Below are 20,912 nucleotides of genomic sequence, written 5' to 3' on the forward strand. Positions count from 1 at the left end.
CTTCATCAGGCGACAGCCAGATTTGTGATTATATTGGTCGCGAAAGAGGGGACTGTGCAGAAGTCTACGCTAAAGATTTCAACTGCACAAATGGGGTAAAAAGACAACAATACGGTGCAGATGAGACAAATAAATTCAACTAAAACTAAACAATTTTTTTATTTTACCAGGTAAGGCACACTGAGCTATACAGCTCTTTTTTTAGAAGTGACCTGGCCACAAATTAAAGCTCAACGAAGTGGCTTATCACCATGTGGACATTTAAAGCAGCCAAATACTCTAAACACATCCTTCTAAATGTGGAGGGAAAAACCGGAGGACCCGGAGAAAAATCCACGCTATCACAGGGAGAACACGCAAACTCCAAATATACAGCAGCAGGCGTCAGGGCTGCCATCAAACCCACGACCTCCTGCGTACCAGGCGAGGGAATTAACATCTCGCAACTGTGGCGCCCTCATAATCCAGCACAGGATGGTCCAAATGAGACATTACGGAAACACAGGCATACTTTCAAGCCGTACGCACCGCTCAATCTAGATGAGCCCTGTGAGAAGGAGGCAGTAGGGAATACTGCAGGTCGATGTTCAGTGAGAGCATTGACTATACATTTATACTGTATATAAAGATACAGCTCTTTGGCAATCAACTGCTGGATGAAGGCCTGCAATTGCATTGTCGGTTATAGATGTAGAACGTTTTCACCATCCTTCACTACGCTGATCAATGCGGGTTGGTGAAGCGTATAGGCCAAAGACCAGATAATCTGAAATAAGCCACAATCACTGATGTTAGTTGTCACTGGGAAATTAACTCGGAGGCCCCTGATTCATAGCCAAGCGCAAGAACCACTGCACCGCTGCTCCCCCACCCATTGACTATCATCAGCATCAGCCATGGTCAATCCACTGGTCGATGAAGGCCTCCCCATGCTGCCAACACCTCTCACGACCCTGCAGCGTAACAATCCACCCAACACCTGCACACGCGAAAAGCCGATTTCATCGCTGCAATCTGCTCGGTGGCAGAGCCCTCAAGGAGTCTTCCATTCCTCGGCCGCCACTCCGTTATTGTTCAAAATCACTCGTCGAATCGCCAAGGGAAGGTTTCCCGACTGCAGCTCTACGAAGTGGCGCCACTGTGCCAACTGCGGCACCAGCTCCTGTGCCACACCCGGTGGTGGAGGTGACGGGGGAGAAGCCGCTCCACATACGGGCACGGTCGTGCCTCAAGGAATTCACTTCAGTGGCGCGCGCGCGCCATCTGCTCTCACCACCAGGCCATGTTATTTAAGTGTCAAATTACAGGATTTCATTTCAAAAACTTTATCCGTGCCGGAGAGACCCACGGAGATGTCTGTCACATCCCATTTACAGTACCGTCATCCGGCCCCGCAACTGAAGCGTTTTCATATCTGAATTCATCATCGCGCCTAATTTTCTAATTTGGCGATTCGACAGGGCTGACACCATGGAATGACGTTCACCGTCATCAGCGGCCGTGGTTCTATCCACTGCTGGATGAGGGCCTCCTAAAGCCGTCACCATCTCTCACAGTCGCACGATACAACGATCCATGGAGTCCATGCACACGAGCCGAATTCATCGCTCCGTTTCCACGGCACACATCCATCCTCTCAGGCATGTTTCCTCCTTTGGCTGCCACGCTGCCAACAGTCTCGAACATCTGCCAACAGCACTTCGAGTGACGTGTCCCATCTCTAAGTTTCGTGAGTTCTCTGATCCGCGTGTTACTCATTCCGTCTCTCAGCACAAATCCAAGACTTCACATCACGCCACGCTTTCTTCACGCACTCCTCAGCTTGTGCTCCATGCTATTTCGTCCATGTTTATCATCCGTACATCGATGCAGCAATTATACACCGAGCAAAAACGTTCAGGCACATTGGTACCTTTGCTTTTCATGTTCAATGTCAGTTTTCCAAATCTATTCCAAACGTGCTCTTCTACACCTATTTATTTAACAAGTTTGATCCCTTTCCATATTCATCGACTGCCATAGGCATAACTACTGTGATGTGTTTTCAAACCATGTCGCAGACTAGGTCACCCTTAGGATTCCTCGGATTCAGCATTAAAGCCCGAGGCTCATGGAGATCCTTCCAAGCGTGGAAGGAATATCCGCAGGGAATCATCGAGTGCAACAATATTAATAAACACGGTAATAAATATCAACAACAACAACAACCGGGCATTAATTGTATCACTGTCTGTATACGGGATGATGGCAGAAATAAATGATAGTGAATTAAGCATAGAAGTATAAATATTAATAAACAATACAAAGTATACACTTAGGAAGAATAATGGAGCAGCCTGTTTAGACAATTATTAAGTGGTTTACTCTTCGTTCCATAAATCAGCATGCAGAACGCGTTACAAGATTAAGCAATTTACTTTTTTAAATGTACTCTGGCTAACCCCCACGTTTTAAGCAAAGTGCTGTAACGTGGTGGGCAAGGCAGGGCAGCCCCAACGCTAAACACGCGTAATCCGCCCCGCATGGCCACTCTGACGGGCACCGCCACACTTAAACGAAACTTTTTATATTACTAGGTAAGGCCTCACTCGAGCTATATAGCTCATTTGTGATAGCCAACGACCTGGCTATCACAAATGATGCCTCGACAAAGTGGCTTATCATCACGTGAAAATGTATAGGAGGCAAATACTCTAAACGCGTGATGTTGATTCTAAACGTGGAGGGAAAGACCGGAGGACCTAGAGAAGAATCCACACGACCACGGGAAGAACACCACGAAAAACTTCAAATATACAGCAGGTATCGTCAGGGTCAGGATCGAACCCACGACCTCCTGTATACCAGACGAGGTAGTTCGCATCTCGCCACCGTGGCAGGCACCGGAGGGCCGTGAAGCAAACAAATGATGTTGTATGGTACTTCTATGCCCCCGGTCCAATGCTCCCGGCCAGCACCGACCGGCGTAGTGAAGCATGGCCTGACGACTCCCCCCAATCGGCACGGTGATGGGAGGAACTCTCTCACCAGTAGACTAACAAGGGGCAGCGCGTCTTTTGAGTGCATTTGGAATAATTTACCGCCTTCCCTCCTCACCCCAACGCCCCCGCGCCAGCGATGAAGTAACTTGCAACAAACTCAGGGTTGTGATTTGATTGAAGAATCGTGTGCTTTTTTTGTTGTCTGCTTATTTCATTTACTTTGCTTCGTTGTTTTTGTTCATTGACCGTTTTGTACAGTTGTGTTGTTCCAGACAGACCTAGTACCGCAGAGGGGGAGGAACGCTGTGCACATAATTTGTACTGGGTGGCCCAAAAGTCAGGACACATAGGCTAACTATATTCATATAAAAACTCTTTTAAAGTTCGTGGAGAAATATGCGCCATTCGGTGCATGCTAGATTGAAAACTAATTTCTTTCTAACTGCTTTTTAGTGTTTAGTTTGTTGTCCTTCCCCCGCACCTCCGATTAGCACGGTTGGCTCCGTTGGTGCGGAAGAAGTTCAACACCCACACACACGTGCTGTGCGTGCGTGCGTGGGTCTGCGTGCATCCGAGTGCGTCCATGTACGTACGTGCGCTCGTAGCCCAGCTCGCGGTCCAGCATGATTCCCGGTCCGCACGGTCCGCAGGGTCCACACAGCAGGCCTCCTCCTCCTCCGCCACCTCCTCCTCCTCCGCCACCTCCGCCGCCGCTCCCCCCGGAGATGCCGGGGTTCGCGAGGGGCACGGGCCCCGCCGTGTCTCCGGTGGCGCCGGGCGCGACGGGAGCGGCGCCGCTGCAGGGCCTGGCCGAGGAGGAGGGCGGCGGTTCTGCCGAGACCGCGAGGCGAGTCTTGGCCGGCGGCGGAGACGGAGAAACGCCGGGCACCTTGGCTGGCGGCGGTGGCGGCGGTGGCGGCGGCGGTGTCGCCGGAACTACTGGCGAGGGGGGGGGGGGGGAGCGAGAAGGAGCGGCGGGGATGAGCGCGGGACGAGTCGTCTGCGCGGAAACGTGCGCGGACACGTCGAGTCGATCTCCTGCTGGATGGGTGGTGGAGTGGGGGGGGCCCTTCCCTTGGGGTGGAGTGGGGGGGCCCTTCCCTACTGGATGGGGGGGAGGCGGGGGGAGTGGCCCTTCCCAACCCCGCACGGGTACCGGCCGGGGATACACGACCGAACGAGGGAGCATAGGAGTACGGCGCAATGATTTCGTTCACTGCACTGCCCTCCACTGCGCCACCACGTTGCCCTGTGAAGATAGTTCATTATTTGTTGCAAATGTGACTCCGCATTAACTGGGAGTGAATTTTCACGGGAGGTTAATTCATGTTCAATCTAGAGAAGGAGATGACTGGAAAATGTTTTACTATTTATTTTCAGAGGTGTACATATGTACCTTACAAATACCATTAAATGGAAAGGTATTCATAGGTCACAAGCACATTGTACAGCAATCATGAATGATTGCGTTCCCTCTCTGAAAAAAATTTGATCGCCATCCCTCGCCGTCGTAATAGTAGCAGCAACTTGACTGCGCAAGTTTTTCGCGGTTGTGCTACGCAGCTCTCGGACGCGTTTCCGGGTCGGCACGACGTCCGACGTTTCGCTGCACGCCCCTGGGAGCCCACCATCCCGAATCGAGAACAACCCAGCTCCTGAATCATGCCCCAACAACACGCGGTACAACCCGAGCACAACCATCCGAGAGCAATAACGCTAAACTCTGTTTCGCTCGCACCGTGGGGCATGTTTACAAGGGGCCGTTCTCGCCGGGCCGCGTGGCCCACTTCACAGGGGCCACGCTTCCCGATGCAGCGCGTGCCTTCCCATCTGCAGCCGGGCTCGCGGCGAGTGAAAGGAAACAGGCTCGCTGCGGCGATAGCGCACAAGGAGGTGCGGGCGGGGGGGGGTGGAAGGGGTTTGATCAGAGGGGGGGTGCGTCGACATGGAGGGGAACGGGCAGGAAGCAGCCGCGTCGGATGGAGCGTGCCGGCGCATGGGTGCGCGCAAGGGGGGTGCGCGCACGCCCCCCCACCACCACCGATAAGGCGGCACCAGCGCAGCGGTGACTTCACACGGGACGAGCTGCGAGGAGCTGTCGACGCCTGATAGGAGGGGACGTGCATTCGAGGCGTGCGCCACGTGCTCGCAACGCACGCACGCGATTTCCCTAACACGCGCAAGGCAAAGCCAATAACAGCGTGCACCGTCAAGTCTCACGGCTCTCCTTGGGGGCAAGCGCCGTTGACGAGCGGCGGCTATGAAATGTCGCACGGCGCTCCCGGTCCCCCCCCCCGCCGCGTCAACGCGGCGGGGCTGACGTTGGAAGCCAGATCGTGCCCACGAACTGATTCTCAGGCCCACGAACTGATTCTCAGGCCCCCGAACAAATTCTCAGGCTCCACAAACTAATTCTCAGGCCCCAGAACAAATTCTCAGGCCACCGAACTGATTCTCAGGCCCACGAACTGATTCTCAGGCCCGCGAACCGATTCTCAGGCCCGCGAACAGATTCTCAGGCCCCTGAACAAATTGTCAGGCCCGCGAACTGATTCTCAGGCCCCAAAACTGATTCTCAGGCCCCCGAACAAATTCTCAGGCCCGCGAACTGATTCTCAGGCCCCCGAACTAATTCTGAGGCGCCAGAACTGATTCTCAGCCCCCCGAACAAATTCTCAGGCCCCCGAACTGATTCTCAGCCCCCCGAACAAATTCTCAGGCCCGCAAACTGATTCTCAGGCCCCCGAACAAATTCTCAGGCTCCACGAACTAATTCTCAGGCCCCAGAACAAATTCTCAGGCCACCGAACTGATTCTCAGGCCCACGAACTGATTCTCAGGCCCGCGAAACGATTTTCAGGCCCGCGAACTGATTCTCAGGCCCCCGAACAAATTGTCAGGCCCGCGAACAGATTCTCAGGCCCCAGAACTGATTCTCAGGCCCCCGAACAAATTCTCAGGCCCGCGAACTGATTCTCAGGCCCCCGAACTAATTCTCAGGCGCCAGAACTGATTCTCAGGCCCCCGAACTGATTATCAGGCCCCCGAACTGATTCTCAGCCCCCCGAACAAATTCTCAGTCCCCCAAACTGATTCTCAGCCCCCCGAACAAATTCTCAGGCCCGCAAACTGATTCTCAGGCCCCCGAACAAATTCTCAGGCTCCACGAACTAATTCTCAGGCCCCAGAACAAATTCTCAGGCCACCGAACTGATTCTCAGGCCCACGAACTGATTCTCAGGCCCGCGAAACGATTTTCAGGCCCGCGAACTGATTCTCAGGCCCCCGAACAAATTGTCAGGCCCGCGAACAGATTCTCAGGCCCCAGAACTGATTCTCAGGCCCCCGAACAAATTCTCAGGCCCGCGAACTGATTCTCAGGCCCCCGAACTAATTCTCAGGCGCCAGAACTGATTCTCAGGCCCCCGAACTGATTCTCAGGGCCCCGAACTGATTCTCAGCCCCCCGAACAAATTCTCAGGCCCCCGAACTGATTCTCAGCCCCCCGAACAAATTCTCAGGCCCGCAAACTGATTCTCAGGCCCCCGAACAAATTCTCAGGCTCCACGAACTAATTCTCAGGCCCCAGAACAAATTCTCAGGCCACCGAACTGATTCTCAGGCCCACGATCTGATTCTCAGGCCCGCAAACCGATTCTCAGGCCCGCGAACCGATTCTCAGGCCCGCGAACAGATTCTCAGGACCGCGAACCGATTCTCAGGCCCAAGAACAAATTCTCAGGCCCGCGAACAGATTCTCACGCCCACGAACCGATTCTCAGGCGCGCGAACCGAGTCTCAGGCCCGCGAACAGATTCTCAGGCCCGCGAACAGATTCTCAGGCCCGCGAACAGATTCTCAGGCCCACGAACAGATTCTCAGGCCCGCGAACAGATTCTCAGGACCGCGAACCGATTCTCAGGCCCATGAACAGATTCTCAGGCCCGCGAACAGATTCTCACGCCCACGAACCGATTCTCAGGCCCGCGAACCGAGTCTCAGGCCCGCGAACAGATTCTCAGGCCCGTGAATAGATTCTCAGGCCCACGAACAGATTCGCAGGCCCGCGAACAGATTCTCAGACCCGCGAACAGATTCTCAGGCCCGCGAACCGATTCTCAGGCCCGCGAACAGATTCTCAGGCCCGCGAACAGATTCTCAGGCCCGCGAACAGATTCTGAGGCCCGCGAACAGATTATCAGGCCCGCGAACCGATTCTCAGGCCCGCGAACAGATTCTCAGGCCCGCGAACCGATTCTCAGGCCCGCGAACCGATTCTCAGACCCGCGAACAGATTCTCAGGCCCGCGAACAGATTCTCAGGCCCGCGAACTGATTCTCAGGCCCGCGAACTGATTCTCAGGCCCGCGAACTGATTCTCCGGCCGAATTAATCTTCCAGCACGGGTCCGTGCGGGGTTCGGGCAGCAATTTTCCGCAGGTGTCGCATCACGGCCAGGAACTCAACCCGGGGGATGAATGGGACCGTGGCACGCAGCGTACGAACTGCTCTTGTACCACCGCCCCCCCCCCCCACTGTAGCATCACGCTCGTACGCAAATTTGTATTGACTAAATCCTTTTTTTAGAAAACCCTCGTAAACCTGCTCACTCCATTCAAGGTGAGCGCCGTTCGTGAGTAAACATCGAGGCCCCCCCACGCCGCGCGACACGCCACGGCCAGGTGTTGACGCATCGCCCGCAAACACAGGTACCGTATTTATTTTTAGGTTGAGCTGATCAGGGGGAGAGGCCCCACGCCACATAGCGACAAAGGTTTCAAAGGGCAAAACCGTGCGCACCACCCGTCTGCTGTAAGCAACACAATAAAAACACTCGACAAAATAACAGTTTCAAGATATTCACCGCGCGGTGCACCGCCAAGATAGCATTCAGCTCACGGCAAACCTCGAAACGGATAAAAAAATCGCGAAATCACAAAAAAAACATTTCCTCACTCGCCACACACCGCGATCAATCGGATGGGAACGGTCTCAAGCCATTGAAGCCTTAAGAAGAGACAACTCGGGCAAAGCCTGTGGAAGCCGGTCGCAACAACACGATGAGCGAACCATTTCTGACCGCTCCGCACGCGTTTAAAAGCACCTCAAAAGAGTCACCTATTTTGTAGCGGAAACATTTTCCGGCCGCTCTTAACATTTATTGCGTCTCCTGGTCGGAGTCGCGCTTTCCTGCCGCCTATCTTGCCTGCCTGCCTGCCTGCTTACCTGCCTTGCCTACCTGCCTGCCTGCTGTTGCCGTGAGCCACTGGGGTGTTTTACACTCAGCACGGCGGCGCTGAGCTCACAGCGACAGAGAAGAAGAGTAGGGTTACAAGGAAATGTTTTGTTCCATCGGCGGACTGGCAGCACACAAAGTGCCTGTAACTGTAAACCACCCGGTGCCCGACAGGCCTGTCAATACAGCCATCAAAACTGATGCCGTGCCGTAAGAATCCGGCTTACAGCGAGCCCGTATAAACCACCGCTGTGCCCCCCCCCTTCACACTCACACCGAACACTCATCCACCACACCTGGCTTCGCTGCCTCTTCATCCATTGCTGGGGGGGGGGCGGTGGGTGAGGTGACAAGGTTGCAACGACGATAAAACGCTCCTTAATTTGTTTTTTAAACAAAGAAAAATATTTACTAATTAAACCAGCTGAAAGGTTGTGGCGGTGCCGCACAGATGACCGGCCGCGCGTCCCGAAGCAAAGCCGGGGGGCCACTGCCGCCCCTTGCGCCACTGCCGGGAGACGGAGCGCGATTTTCGGTGCTCTCCCGGCCACACCAATTAGCGGAGTGACGATTCCCGGAGCCGGAGGGGACCCGAAACGCGAGGAGCACGGGGGCAGGAAAACCACGGCACCAGCTGCACATGGGCCGATAGGCCGGTAGCCATGCCCCGCTACTCACGAGTCACACACTGCCCCCACGACTCCCCTCCCAGCGGGCCCCACACCCCCACATCATTGCGCACACACGCACACCACCATCCACGCACAGTCACACCACCAACCACATGCACACACACACACACACAAGCACACCACATCATTGCGCACGCACACACACGCACACCACATCCACACGCACGCTTACCACTAAATTCATAAACAAAGATCCCCCATATAGCCTTCAACGGGCTGTTTGGGCAAGTCTTTTTAGCGAGAACCTATGAAGGCAGGCATGGCTAATGAAGGGGTGGGTGGCCAGCACCACGCACGGCCAGCCGTGTTTCCCCAATGGTGATGTTCACACACCGTCCTAGCAACTTATTTGAGACCGAGTCGAGCTAGGGTGGGACGGGGGGGGCCCAGAACTGGTTCAGATAATCGTCACCGGTGTTGGTCGTGAGCGGGAATCGAACTCGGGTCGCCGGGTTAGTAGCACAGAGCGCTAACCACTGCGTAGACACCCTCATACACCCAGACCTGCAACCAAGAATGTGACACCCGCCCAATCAATGTATCCTCGCTGTGGGCATTCTCGGCACAAATACAATTTCAGACGCCCAGAATCTTCAATGGTTATCAAATTTGTCCCAAAGAATTCGTGTGGTTGTGCATGCATTTGCACGTTGCCCCAAAAAATCTCTTATGAAGGCTACACCGGGGATCTTTGTCTTTGTTGCTGGCAGCGGTAGTGTAGTCGTGAGCAGACTGCTCACTGCTACACCCAATATCTGTGACAAATATCCGTACCGATCCTGGGCCTCCCTTAGGTCGACTCAGCCGTAAATGAGTACCCGGTGCAGTGTGTAAAACATTGGCATTGGGGGAGACAGTGGCAGGCGGGCGGGCGGGCGTGGTTCTCTTAATAGGTGCTCGCTAGCAGCACTTGTTCCAACATTCGAACTGTTAAAGTCGATATTGGGGGATCTTCATGAGAGTGATCGCCCGCTGCCAAAGTGCTACGAGGCAACCACCAGCGTTGGGGTGATGAACGCCTTTCTCGGATTTATCAACGAGTTCTTTTCCACTTCATCAGTACAGTAATGCTTTAAGGTAGCCTACCGAGACACCAGTGGCCTTACAAAGAGCGGTTCATTGATTCATGTGAATTATTCACGTACACGATACACCGCATGTTATTACACGGCCTCACTGTAAACAAGGGGCGGCTTTCAGTCACATCATTTTCTCCATTACAACATGCCCCATTCCTCGCTCACGTACGGCGCACGGACGGGATTTATAAGAATATAAGTGAAAAACCTGCAAAAAAAATAATACATGTGCTTGTTAGGAATGCCAGAGCCGTGCACCCGGGCACACGATTGTGATGTATGTGCTTGCTCGTCATCCCCTCTGTCAATGTCCGCCGTGCTTCTGTTGCTGAGCTCAGATATTTTTCTCAGCCGCGCGAAAATAGTAATGCGGGAGAAATCCGACAATCCTCGTTGATATGGGGGGACCATATCAGCGCGGATCGCGCTCGACTCACAATCCGCTGAAGAAACGTTCGTGCCGAGGCGGTGTGCCGCGGATCACGGGGGGAATTAGCCGTGCGATTCCACTCATGAGGTCGCGATATTTTCTCAGAGCCAAATGGCACAAATCTGCCACTTGGGTCGATGTTTGTATTTCTCTTAGATTTGGCATCCAAGTCTAAAAGAAATACAACAATCCGTTTAATGCTGAAATAAATCACGACAGCGCGTATAGTCCTGTAAGACGTAAATAAAATTACAACGAAAATTTACCTCCGAGTTTTCCCTGCGGCTCCGCAACAGCCCCGCTCACGTCTACGGATCGCGGTTGGTGGTCCGTGATGCGTCTTAAATCCGCCCCGCGATGTGCCGCGGATTACGGGAAACGAAGGCGCGGTGTGTTTCAGAGTCTGGCAAGTCGGGAGCGACGTTGGTACGTGTCGTCCCGATCGAATAATTTGCGTGGAAAAAATTGTAAAACATTTAACATTTTTGGACCATGACGCCCAGCACGGCCGTTTGGCTGCTCAACGATGTCACCACCCCCAATACGCTCGGGCGATTCTCAACCAAAAAAATATCTCTACAAGTACCCGATTAATCGCGTCCAATGCTCCCTGCTTCCATCGACCAGCAGCGACCAGCGCAGTGAAGTATGGCCAAACGACTCCCGAGGCGAGGGGGGGGGAAGGATTTCTATGAAAGCAATCCAATTAAAGATTCAGAGTTATGCTTTTGCCACTGTGTCTCTTATGAGGGTCAGGGGTCAGGAGGGCTCATTTGAAGCAGTTTTTGGATGTTTATGATCACGTGCACATGTTCACTCATTACTGCAACAACAGATTCAAGCGAGCTGTCGACCACAACCCACAAGCAACCAATTATGCCATCTCTCATTACATGATTACACGAAAATATACTAAACATTCTCAAACGAGGCAATTCATCGGCTGCCTGGAATGACTGAGTAAAGAGGCAGAGGTCAATTGCTACTGATCAATTCTTTAATATACAGTCACGTCATTTATTTGTGACCGAGAGTCTCACGAATACTTTACAAGAGGGTCCTGCATTGAAATGTTTGGCCAATTCGCACATGAAAATTATCACCTCCAATTCAATGAACTGTTACAATTTCGGCTGTACCCCATTAGACTGAATGTAACATTCCCGTATCATTTACGTTTACATTTTCACAAACCATACAAAATCTGGACCGACAATTTCAATGCATTTATCACAAGCATGACAATCAATTAGAATCGATGCATCAATACCTTGTTGGATCTCAAGTGTTTTCAACATAGGCAAAATTAAAAACAGAGCAAAAAATAGAGAAACGCTGTTGGCAGGTCAAAAAACATTCCCCTCTAGTACCCAATTAGTGCTGCTAGTGGCTGACAAGTATCACTTGCAGGGCGTTTCGAAGCGGTGGCGCTCGTGTGGCTACGGGGCGGATGAAACGAAGTCGTGGGCCCTATCTGGCCCGTCGGCCCGTAGATTCGCCACCCCTGCCGTGGACATTAAACGAACCGAAGATGGGGGAAGGGGGTGGACGAGTAAGTGGATCGGAGACCATTTGGGGGGCGGGGTGGGGGGCTAAAGGGAATTGGGTGCTCTCTGGCCCGGATTCTCGGGTCGGATCGGACGCCATGCGGAAGGACGGCCGTTGGCAAGCGCTTGCCGGCACTGTGCAGATAAGCTTCACCGCAGCCTTCACCGCCAGGGTCAGGCACCGCACCTTCCCCCTGCCGCTCTCTGGCGAGCACCGATAGCTGCCAAGGAGGCGTGGGTGGGGGGGGGCGTGGTTCAACTCGTGCCACAGCCGGGAGGAAGCCGGGCGGACGGGCGTGGGCTCGGCGGGATGTATTGTAAAATCCGCTTTGGTGGTTGGCCTGATCTGGAAATGCAGGGCTTCAAGTATGGAGCTGTTGGGGGACTGCTCCTTGTGACTGCAGGGACATTGAGTCGAGTTAGCGGCAGTGTAGTGTACCGCAATCATGGTATTAATGTTATACATTGCGGTATTATTATTACGACTATCAACATCCATTGCAGGTTGTTAGTTTGTCTGACTGTCATTTCTCCGGTAAGAAATTCGGAGACAATGGGAATTGTCCTTGCATTAGCCACGAATTGTCGCGGATAACAGGATTACGTTAGCACCTCGCTGAGCGTGCTCCTTTGCTTATTCGCAAAATCATGGATAACAGGAAAGCAGATTCACAAATAGAAAGAATGGCGAATTGGATATATCCCGTGATTATATACAAAAATAGTTCTCGCGGAGAATTAATCTTCAGAGAAAATGGATTTTACTATTGAGTTTATTCAAGGAAATTACACATTATTTACACATTCGCATTATCATCAGAAGCCATGACTGCTGGATGAAGGCTTCTTAAAGCGATTGCCACATACTAACACTGGTAGGTGAATTCAAAAATTTAGATTGGAGAAATAAAAGTTGTAAATAATAAGTTTTTCTTTATCGTGAATCATGCTTTGTGCACCACTGCCAATGCAGCATCAGCATCGTAAGGATGTGTTCCAAATGTTCAAGTTAATACGAAAAAAAAACGGAAATCAAAAGCCTAGATACAAAATTTCAGATTTCTCTGGACACTAGAAGTGACATCCCTAACATGGCATCGCTTACACGATTTTCCCACCAAAAATCTATTTTTTTAATACCAAAAACCTATCCCTACCAAAAGTATGATTATTATTTTTATTTTTATTTGACTATAACAATAAATACATCCAAAACTCATGAACTACCAGAAAGTATTACATACACGCCTGCACTGTAATGTTAATTATTGTTTATATTAAAAAAGATGCGTTCATATTTTACACTTTAATATTTCCGTGACAAATTGATCACGGAAGCTAAAAGGGGTTACAGCAATTAGTTTGTCAATTTGGCAAAATTTACAAAACCACCCTTTAGCACAAAAATTTCAGCCTTTTTTGCATAGCCAAAAACATGGCTTATTCATTAATTTACTTTAATTGCAGAACACACTCCACAGTTATGAGAAATATTTCCCCAAAATAGTATTTAACAGACTGTTGGGGCAAGTGCTGTTAGTGAGCAACTATTAAGGCCGGCACGGCACACGAGAGGGTGGCTGGCTGATGTTTTACACACCGCACCAGGTATATCACTTAAGGCTGAGTCGACCTCGGGGAGGCCCAGGATCGGTTCAGATATTCGTCACCGATGTTGGCTGTGAGCGGGAATCGAACCGAGTTCCCCGCACCTCCGATTAGCACGGTTGGCTACGTACGGTGCGAAAAAAGTTCAACATTCATACATGCAGCGCAGTACGCTAACCACTAAACTACCGCTCCCCACAGTTAGGCAATACTGCCGCCACAGGGCATGAGTTCTTTGCCAAAGTCATGTTTTCCCATTGACTGCATTATCTCTCGAGTGCATTATCGCTGCACTCCTCAAAATCCTGAGAAGACACTTTTAATAAGTTCATCACCATGATTTATTGTATTTGATGGCGTTGAAAATAGAAATTAAATTTTAAAGTGGAAACTAGCTGTCCTGGCTTCAAATGAAAAGCAAGCGGATCCATTAATAGATGCCCTACTAATATAATGTATCGAGAAAATACCATTTTCTTTTCAAAGCCTCTACTTGTCTCCCACAAATCTCAGGACACGTAACGTGTCCTTTAACACTCTCCTAAAACAAAATTCGGTGCCGTCATTTTAACAATATTCGATCACCTGCCGAGAAGAATGTAAGAGGGACGTTATAACTCCGTGGGTTATCTATACATGGATTACCCTGTACAGTACCGTGCCACAGAAGGAAGTAAACACCAAAAAAAAGTTTAAGAATGACCCGTTGCGGAACGCCAACACATTGGGACTTATCGTAAACAACCTCTGGTGAAGAGACGCAAAGTTCCCCCGGCTGAAGAAAAAATCCCCTCAAGAAAGCGATTTCCTCAGCACGTCCCGATAAAATGATTCATCAATTAAAGTAACCGCTTACGTACTTTTAGTTCTTTCGGTAAAGTCACGTAGGTAAAAAAATGGCTGTGACGGTCCCACCTGATGACGGAGACTTGTGTTGCCTCCGAAACGTCGTGATTTTGTATTGTTTTATTTTTATTAATTTTTATTTAATTTTTTACCTACGTGACTTTACCGAGAGAACTAAGAGTATGAATCCTTGCAGTCACGAAAGCTTCAAATCTAGAATTAACCGCTTCCGCTCACGCACGCACGGTACGTGCATCTAGAAGATCTATGCAATCGACATTCTAACATTACACGTGTCAACGGAGTGAACGAGACGATAAAAATTAGACAAATCAGAGCTGAATCTTAAACCGAATGGCAACACCCAACCGTAACAATTCATCGCCAACTGCTAATAATCGTCATTCCAGTTGCAATTACGGCAATTGTTAATCATTGCATGGCTACTACGTTTTCCTCACGACATAACTGGGCGTATCACCAGATCGCCCTCAGTGCACCCCATGTTTGCCAGATGTTGGCAGGTAAGCGGGGTTGGTGCTTGGGATGGAAGACTGCCAGGCAATACTGACGATTCACAAACATCGCTGAGACACCCACAAAAAAAAAACCTGCTAAGCCTGTGAGGCGACCAGGAGATGTCAGTACGGAAATACGTTTCTTGAATCCATCTGTGTGGACCTTTGAATGCTAAACCTTCGTATTTATGGTTTATTACCAGGTAAAGGTGCAGTATTCCGGTTTAATTCCACATGACAAACGTGCATTGGTGCAACTAGCCCAGGGGTCAGCAGCCAACATAACAATAAGAGCCATTTATTTCGAATTCGGTAAAAAAAACACATTTCAAGAGCCGCAATGCAATGTGGATACGAGACGGTGGGTCCTTAATAAATAACGTCACGAAGCAGTCCTTGAAGAGCCGCATGCGGCTCCAGAGCCGCAGGTTGCTGACCCCTGAACTCTCCAAACATCCAAATGCAGGATCCTCCTGAAAAACAATCCTCAGCCTCAGCGAGGCTTTCCTGGGTTTCAAAAATAAAGGGCATTTTTTGGCTTTGCGTTGTTGTCGGTTCGCTCCCCGACGTTTTCAGATCGTGCCACGTGTTGTTTGCTCCACGTATTGGCAGCTTCTTGAGGAGCAGAAGTATCTTTTCAGAATTCAGTTCCTGAAGAAGCACCCCCCACACCTGGAGCAAAACGTCGGACTTTCACGCCGATCAACACGGAAACACGACAGAGAGCTCTAGAGTACACACTACCGGAGACAATCCAGGTCTATCGAGGTCTCAGCTGGTTCAACAAAATGTACTTGAACACAATCGTGAAAAGCTAGGCAGTTGTATCGGTCAGTGTTGAGTCAGCAACCCTGACACTTGCAGGACTAGGAGCATCAGAACAGAAAGATGCAAATGGTGTTTCATTTGCGACAGGAAGTGTGCGTTCGTCAGTACCGCAAGACAAGTGAATGTTGAGGCCCAGAGGATTTCCAGTTGCATCTCAGTTCTAAATTGAATTTTTCAAAAAACGAATTCCGATTCTTTTTTGTTGTTAGCTCACGGAAAGTATTAGTAGGAAGCTAGAGCGGCCGGGTGTTTGCTTCTGATAATTTGTGAACGATAACCCCGGTACTTACGGAGAGAAGAAAAGAAAAAAGAGACGGGGGTAAAAAAACACCGTTTCAAAATCCTGAAATCAACATTTCTCTCGATTGGGTTTAAATAATGAGCTCTCCACTTCAGTGCACCGCATCCCCGCTGTGTCTGGAGCTGACTGTCTCGTCTTGAATCACCCGAGCACTGTAAAGTCTGCTTTTCACCGCGGACACGTCTCCTGCTTTTGAAACATTCCGCTCACCTCAAAACACAATGGGCTGTCCGTTTTCGTTATGCCTTCGATTGTTGTACGTTCGACGGATTCCACAAATGAAACGCGCCAACTAAAGTTCGATTCCCAGCCGCGGCTGATATCCGAACCGTGCCTAGGTGTGCGCTTCACCACCCTTCCACCAACGCGGTGAAGTATGGTCGAACAACCTCCATGACCTCCACGGCGTGGGGGAGGCATTCATCCAGCTGTGGGTTGACAAAAGGGGGCCTTACAATGATTGCGCATTATAAGCTGATGATGGAGAAACACCGCGGCACACGTCCGCCCATAGCGTTCCCTCATCCATCACAACACCCCTCGGTAAGATTTTAAACAGCGACTCCGATGGGACTTGCAGGTTCAGCGAGGATCTGCTTTAACATTTCATCCACCGAGCCATCGTGTGAAGATGACAACTTGCCAGCAGAACGACCGACCGAGAGCACAAAAATCAGTTTAAAAAATATATTGATACAAAATTGCTCTCGCTTCCTTGAAGGTTCACTTTGTTTAATGAGTAACTCCCATAACCAGCATTGCGAGCATTTTGGTTTTCGTCTTCGTTGGCTGTGCAATAGCTTGGCAAACAAAGGATTGGCCTGCCAAACTCGGGGGGGGGGGGCAGGAGGGGGGGTATTGATGGGGGGCAGAACTCTCCCCACCCCCACCGGACCCATGCCACAAACACAGCACCGGCTCTTTACAAGCACGAATGGCGTGTGGCTTCAGGCCAACCATCGCTTTGTCTTTGGGCACTGTTCTTCTGAGCTCAATGCTGCTGCTGATGCTGCTGCTGTGTGGGTGCGGAGCGGTGGCGGAGCGGTTAGGGCGCTGCGCTTCGAACCCGGCCCCTCCGAGTTCAATTTCTCGCTCATGGCCAACACCGGTGACGATGATCTGAAACGGTTCTGAGCCTCCCCTAGGTCGACTAAGCCTTAAATGAGTACCTGGTGCAGTGTATAAACATCGCTACGAAAGACAAATGCGGCCGGGCGTGGTGTTGGCCACCCACCCCCTCGCGTGCTGTGCCGGCCTTCATAGGCGCACGCCAACAGCACTTTCCCCAACAGTCTGTTAAGGCTATACGGGGGATCTTAGTCTTTGTGCGTGTGTACAGTGGTGTATTCACGATGGTGGACCAACCCACTCACCCTTGACCCGGTGTTACTGCACTGTAGTTGTTTTGTTGTCATACATGTAACAACGGAAGAGCACGCCTGTTCAGCCACACTGCACACCTGCACATAAACTTTTTTTTTTACTTTCTTTTACCAGGTACTGCCCACTGAGCTACATAGCTCTTTGTCAGAAACGACCTGGCCACAAATGATAACAAAGCAAAGTGGTAATAGGTTTTTACCCTTTCATCTGGTACAAAAACTGACACCTTTATACAAGGGATCATGTTTGCAATAAGCACAACACAAGCAGTCAAAATGCAAACAAAAAGAAACAACTCTGATCATGATAATGATATGCACTGTCCTTGAAGTTGATTGGTCCACACCCGAGACAGCTTTTCTTAGAGCCTAGTTTCCATTGGTGTTGGACCCGATGACGCCAAAAGGCGTACAACTCAAAAACAGCGCACTATCAGAGTATTGAGAGCTCGGGGTATGCATTTACACTGAGACCTCCTTTACCAGTGGCAAAATATAGTAATAGGTTTTTACCCTTTCAACTGGTACAAAAACTGACAACTTTATACAAGGGATCATGTTTGCAATAACCACAACACAAGCAGTCAAAACAAAGTGGCTTATGTGGAATTTCATAGCGGCCAAATACTCGAAACACATGTTTCCAAATGTGGAGGGAAAAACCGGAGGACCTGGAGAAAAATCCACGTGACCACGGGGAGAACATGCAAACTCCAAATATACAGGCGACAGGGTCGGGAATGAACCCACAATCCCACGACCTCCTGTAGACCAGGATAGGTAGTTCACATCTCGCCATCACATCTGAGTGGAAGGGCTCCGCCTTACGCGTCACGCCTGTATATGTACGAATCAAAAGGTTGCCACGTTTTTTCGTGAAAGCTACGCTTGTACCGGAATTGAAAAAATATATACGCCAACGTTTTGGGTGACGGCCTTTCTGCAGAGAGAAAATATTTGATATATCCCGAACTTCGTGGATTTGTTTGCAGTTGTGCTCTACAGGAGTTCTTGAAGAAGCTCCCGGCATGTCAAGCGAAACGTCGGACGTCGAGCTGAACAGCACGCGGCACAAAAACGAAAACGTTGTTAGGAAACATCGAACAGCTCTTGTTCCGAAACAGTTGGACATCTCACTTCATTTTCTGGTCTCCTAAACATTTTGAATGAGGGCAACTTTAATATGTATTATGTATGGAGCGCTGCAGTGGCGAGGTGTTAACTACCTTGCCTGGTATACAGGAGGTTGTGGGTTCAATCCCAATCCCAATCCCAACCCTGACACCTGTGTATTTGGAGTTTCCGTGTTCTCTCCGTGGTGGTGTAGCTATTTCTCCAGGTCCTCTGGTTTTATCTCTCCACATTCAGAAACATGTGTTTAAGAGTATTTGGCTGCTATAAAATTCCATATGATCAGCCACTTCATTGAGCTATCATTTGAGGCCAGGTCGCTTCTGAAAAAGAGTGATATAGCTTAGTGGGCCTTACCTGCTAAAATAAAAAGAGTGAATTTTTTTGTTTAGTTTATGAATTTATACATAAATGCTTATTCCAAAACATCGTGGTCATTGCTCATCATCAGATTGTTTTGGAGTAACAGGGCAATAGTTCCATTGGTGTGCAAATTCGGATACCTTCATGATTTTACAAAACCATCTGATGAACATGAGCAATGATACCCAAGTTGTTTTCTGCTTTCATAGGGATAACTATATCAATGCAAAACCATTCATGTTAACGTCGTTAATAAAATTATTGAGAGAATCATTGTCTCAATGATACTGTACATTGGTCAGCCTATCTACTCATTATCTTCTCTGAAGAAGGGCATTTGCCCAAAAGGTTAAGCCGCGTGCACATTTATGTTTGTATAATGCAGCGTCAATGACAAATGTTTCGGAGTCTTTTTTGATTTGTACTCGTGTACCATTGCCAACACGGCACCTTAATATTTCACTCGAATAAGGCCGCTGGCACATCCATAATTACCCGACCAGCCGTTTTGTAGATGCCTAATTTGTGTTGCCGTGTTCACTCGTGATTATAACACAAATTAAAATGAGAATTAATATTAATATCGCCGTTAGCCTTGTAATACACCAGATGTCCTCACAAAGCAGGTATTGTCTCTTGATCGGCTAATTCTCACCTGGCCTCAAATAAACAATGTACCAATTTAATGGCAGCTGCAAGGGGCACACTGGAACATCAGGAGAAGCCCTCACTGGATACACCTATCGCGTGAAAGTAGTCAGCATTGGCACCGTTGAACCACGGTGTTACAGCGTTGGCACCATTAATCTACGATATTGCAGCGTTGGCACCGTTTATCCAGTGCTGCCTGGAAAAAAGATGACATGGCAATGGGAGGGTTTTCCAATTAACAGAAAAAATGGCGCAAATTGGTAGAAAATTGCGCAAGACCCTCCAAGCAGAATAAAAAAATGTCATCGGGTGTTTCCTGCGCATACGCAGAGTGAGCGCAGCACTGAGCACGGAATGAGCAAAGGCTTTGTTCTGCTTGTCGTTGAGACCAGCAGAAGCAGCAGCATGAGCTGCATCAAATCAAATCCATTTATGAGGTGTTCTCAACATTAAAATTGCACTCGGACAGAGCCCGCTGCCCAGTGGATGATGAAAGTGTTCTCCATAGCTACACGGACACTATGTTCAACAGCAACCACGCCATGAAAACAACCCGCTCCGCCCTTGGCACACGAGACAATTAGGACATGTCCACATGTGCGAAAATTAATAATGGGGCAATACCAATGCTCCTTGTTTACCCAACAAAGCGAACACTGAGTCTCAAGATTCTCTTTCAAGAGGATCCTGGATTGGGATTCATCCACCTGACTAGGCATCATCTTACCGAGCTTCTAGGACCATCCCGTAACCCCAAGCAGGGCCTCGACAGGGGCTATCCTTCCGGGTGAGAAGGGAGCTGAACCTCGTGGAAGGCAGGGTCACTCACTCCCCGATGTTAGCTAAATCAGAAAGTAAACTAAACTCTTTTTACATTTTACCCGGTGAGGCCCCACTGAGCTATGTAGCTCTTTTTCAGAAGCAACCTGGCCGGTAATGATAGCTCAACGAAGTGGCTTATCATGTGGAAATTTATATCAGCCAAATACTCTAAACACATGTTCCTAAATATGGAGGGAAAAATCGGAAGACCTGGTGAAAAATCCACGCAACCAAGGGGAGAACATGCAAACTCCAAATACACAGGCGTCAGGGTCAAGATCGAACCCACAACCTCCTGTAGACCAGGCGAGGCAGATAACATCTCCTAGCCACCGGGACGCCCCAATAAGTCATCCCCACTACCCTAGACTTGACTACCGTTGACTTGATTCGGATGTTTGACAAATATAATCCGTGAGCGTTTCACACGTGGGAGGAAACCAGAGTGCATGGAGAAAACCCACCACAAATATGAGGAAGTATCACACCCGAGCTCCA

General features: G+C 49.8%; 1 protein-coding gene across 2 annotated transcripts in view; it reads right to left on the minus strand.

Moving 5' to 3' along the window:
* LOC144717568 (LIM domain-binding protein 2-like) overlaps positions 1-20,912 on the minus strand; it is a 173,825-nt gene that overhangs the window by 146,225 nt on the left and 6,688 nt on the right. For both annotated transcript variants that reach the window (XM_078592993.1, XM_078593002.1), the window contains exon 2: positions 3,575-3,920. In XM_078592993.1, coding sequence (XP_078449119.1) covers positions 3,575-3,606 — 32 coding nt within the window. In that variant the 5' untranslated portion in view covers positions 3,607-3,920. The remainder of the gene's footprint in view (positions 1-3,574; positions 3,921-20,912) is intronic.

This window comes from Lampetra planeri, chromosome 4 (assembly GCF_965212315.1).
Source record: "Lampetra planeri chromosome 4, kcLamPlan1.2.h2, whole genome shotgun sequence".
NCBI classification, from domain to species: Eukaryota; Metazoa; Chordata; class Hyperoartia; order Petromyzontiformes; family Petromyzontidae; genus Lampetra; species Lampetra planeri.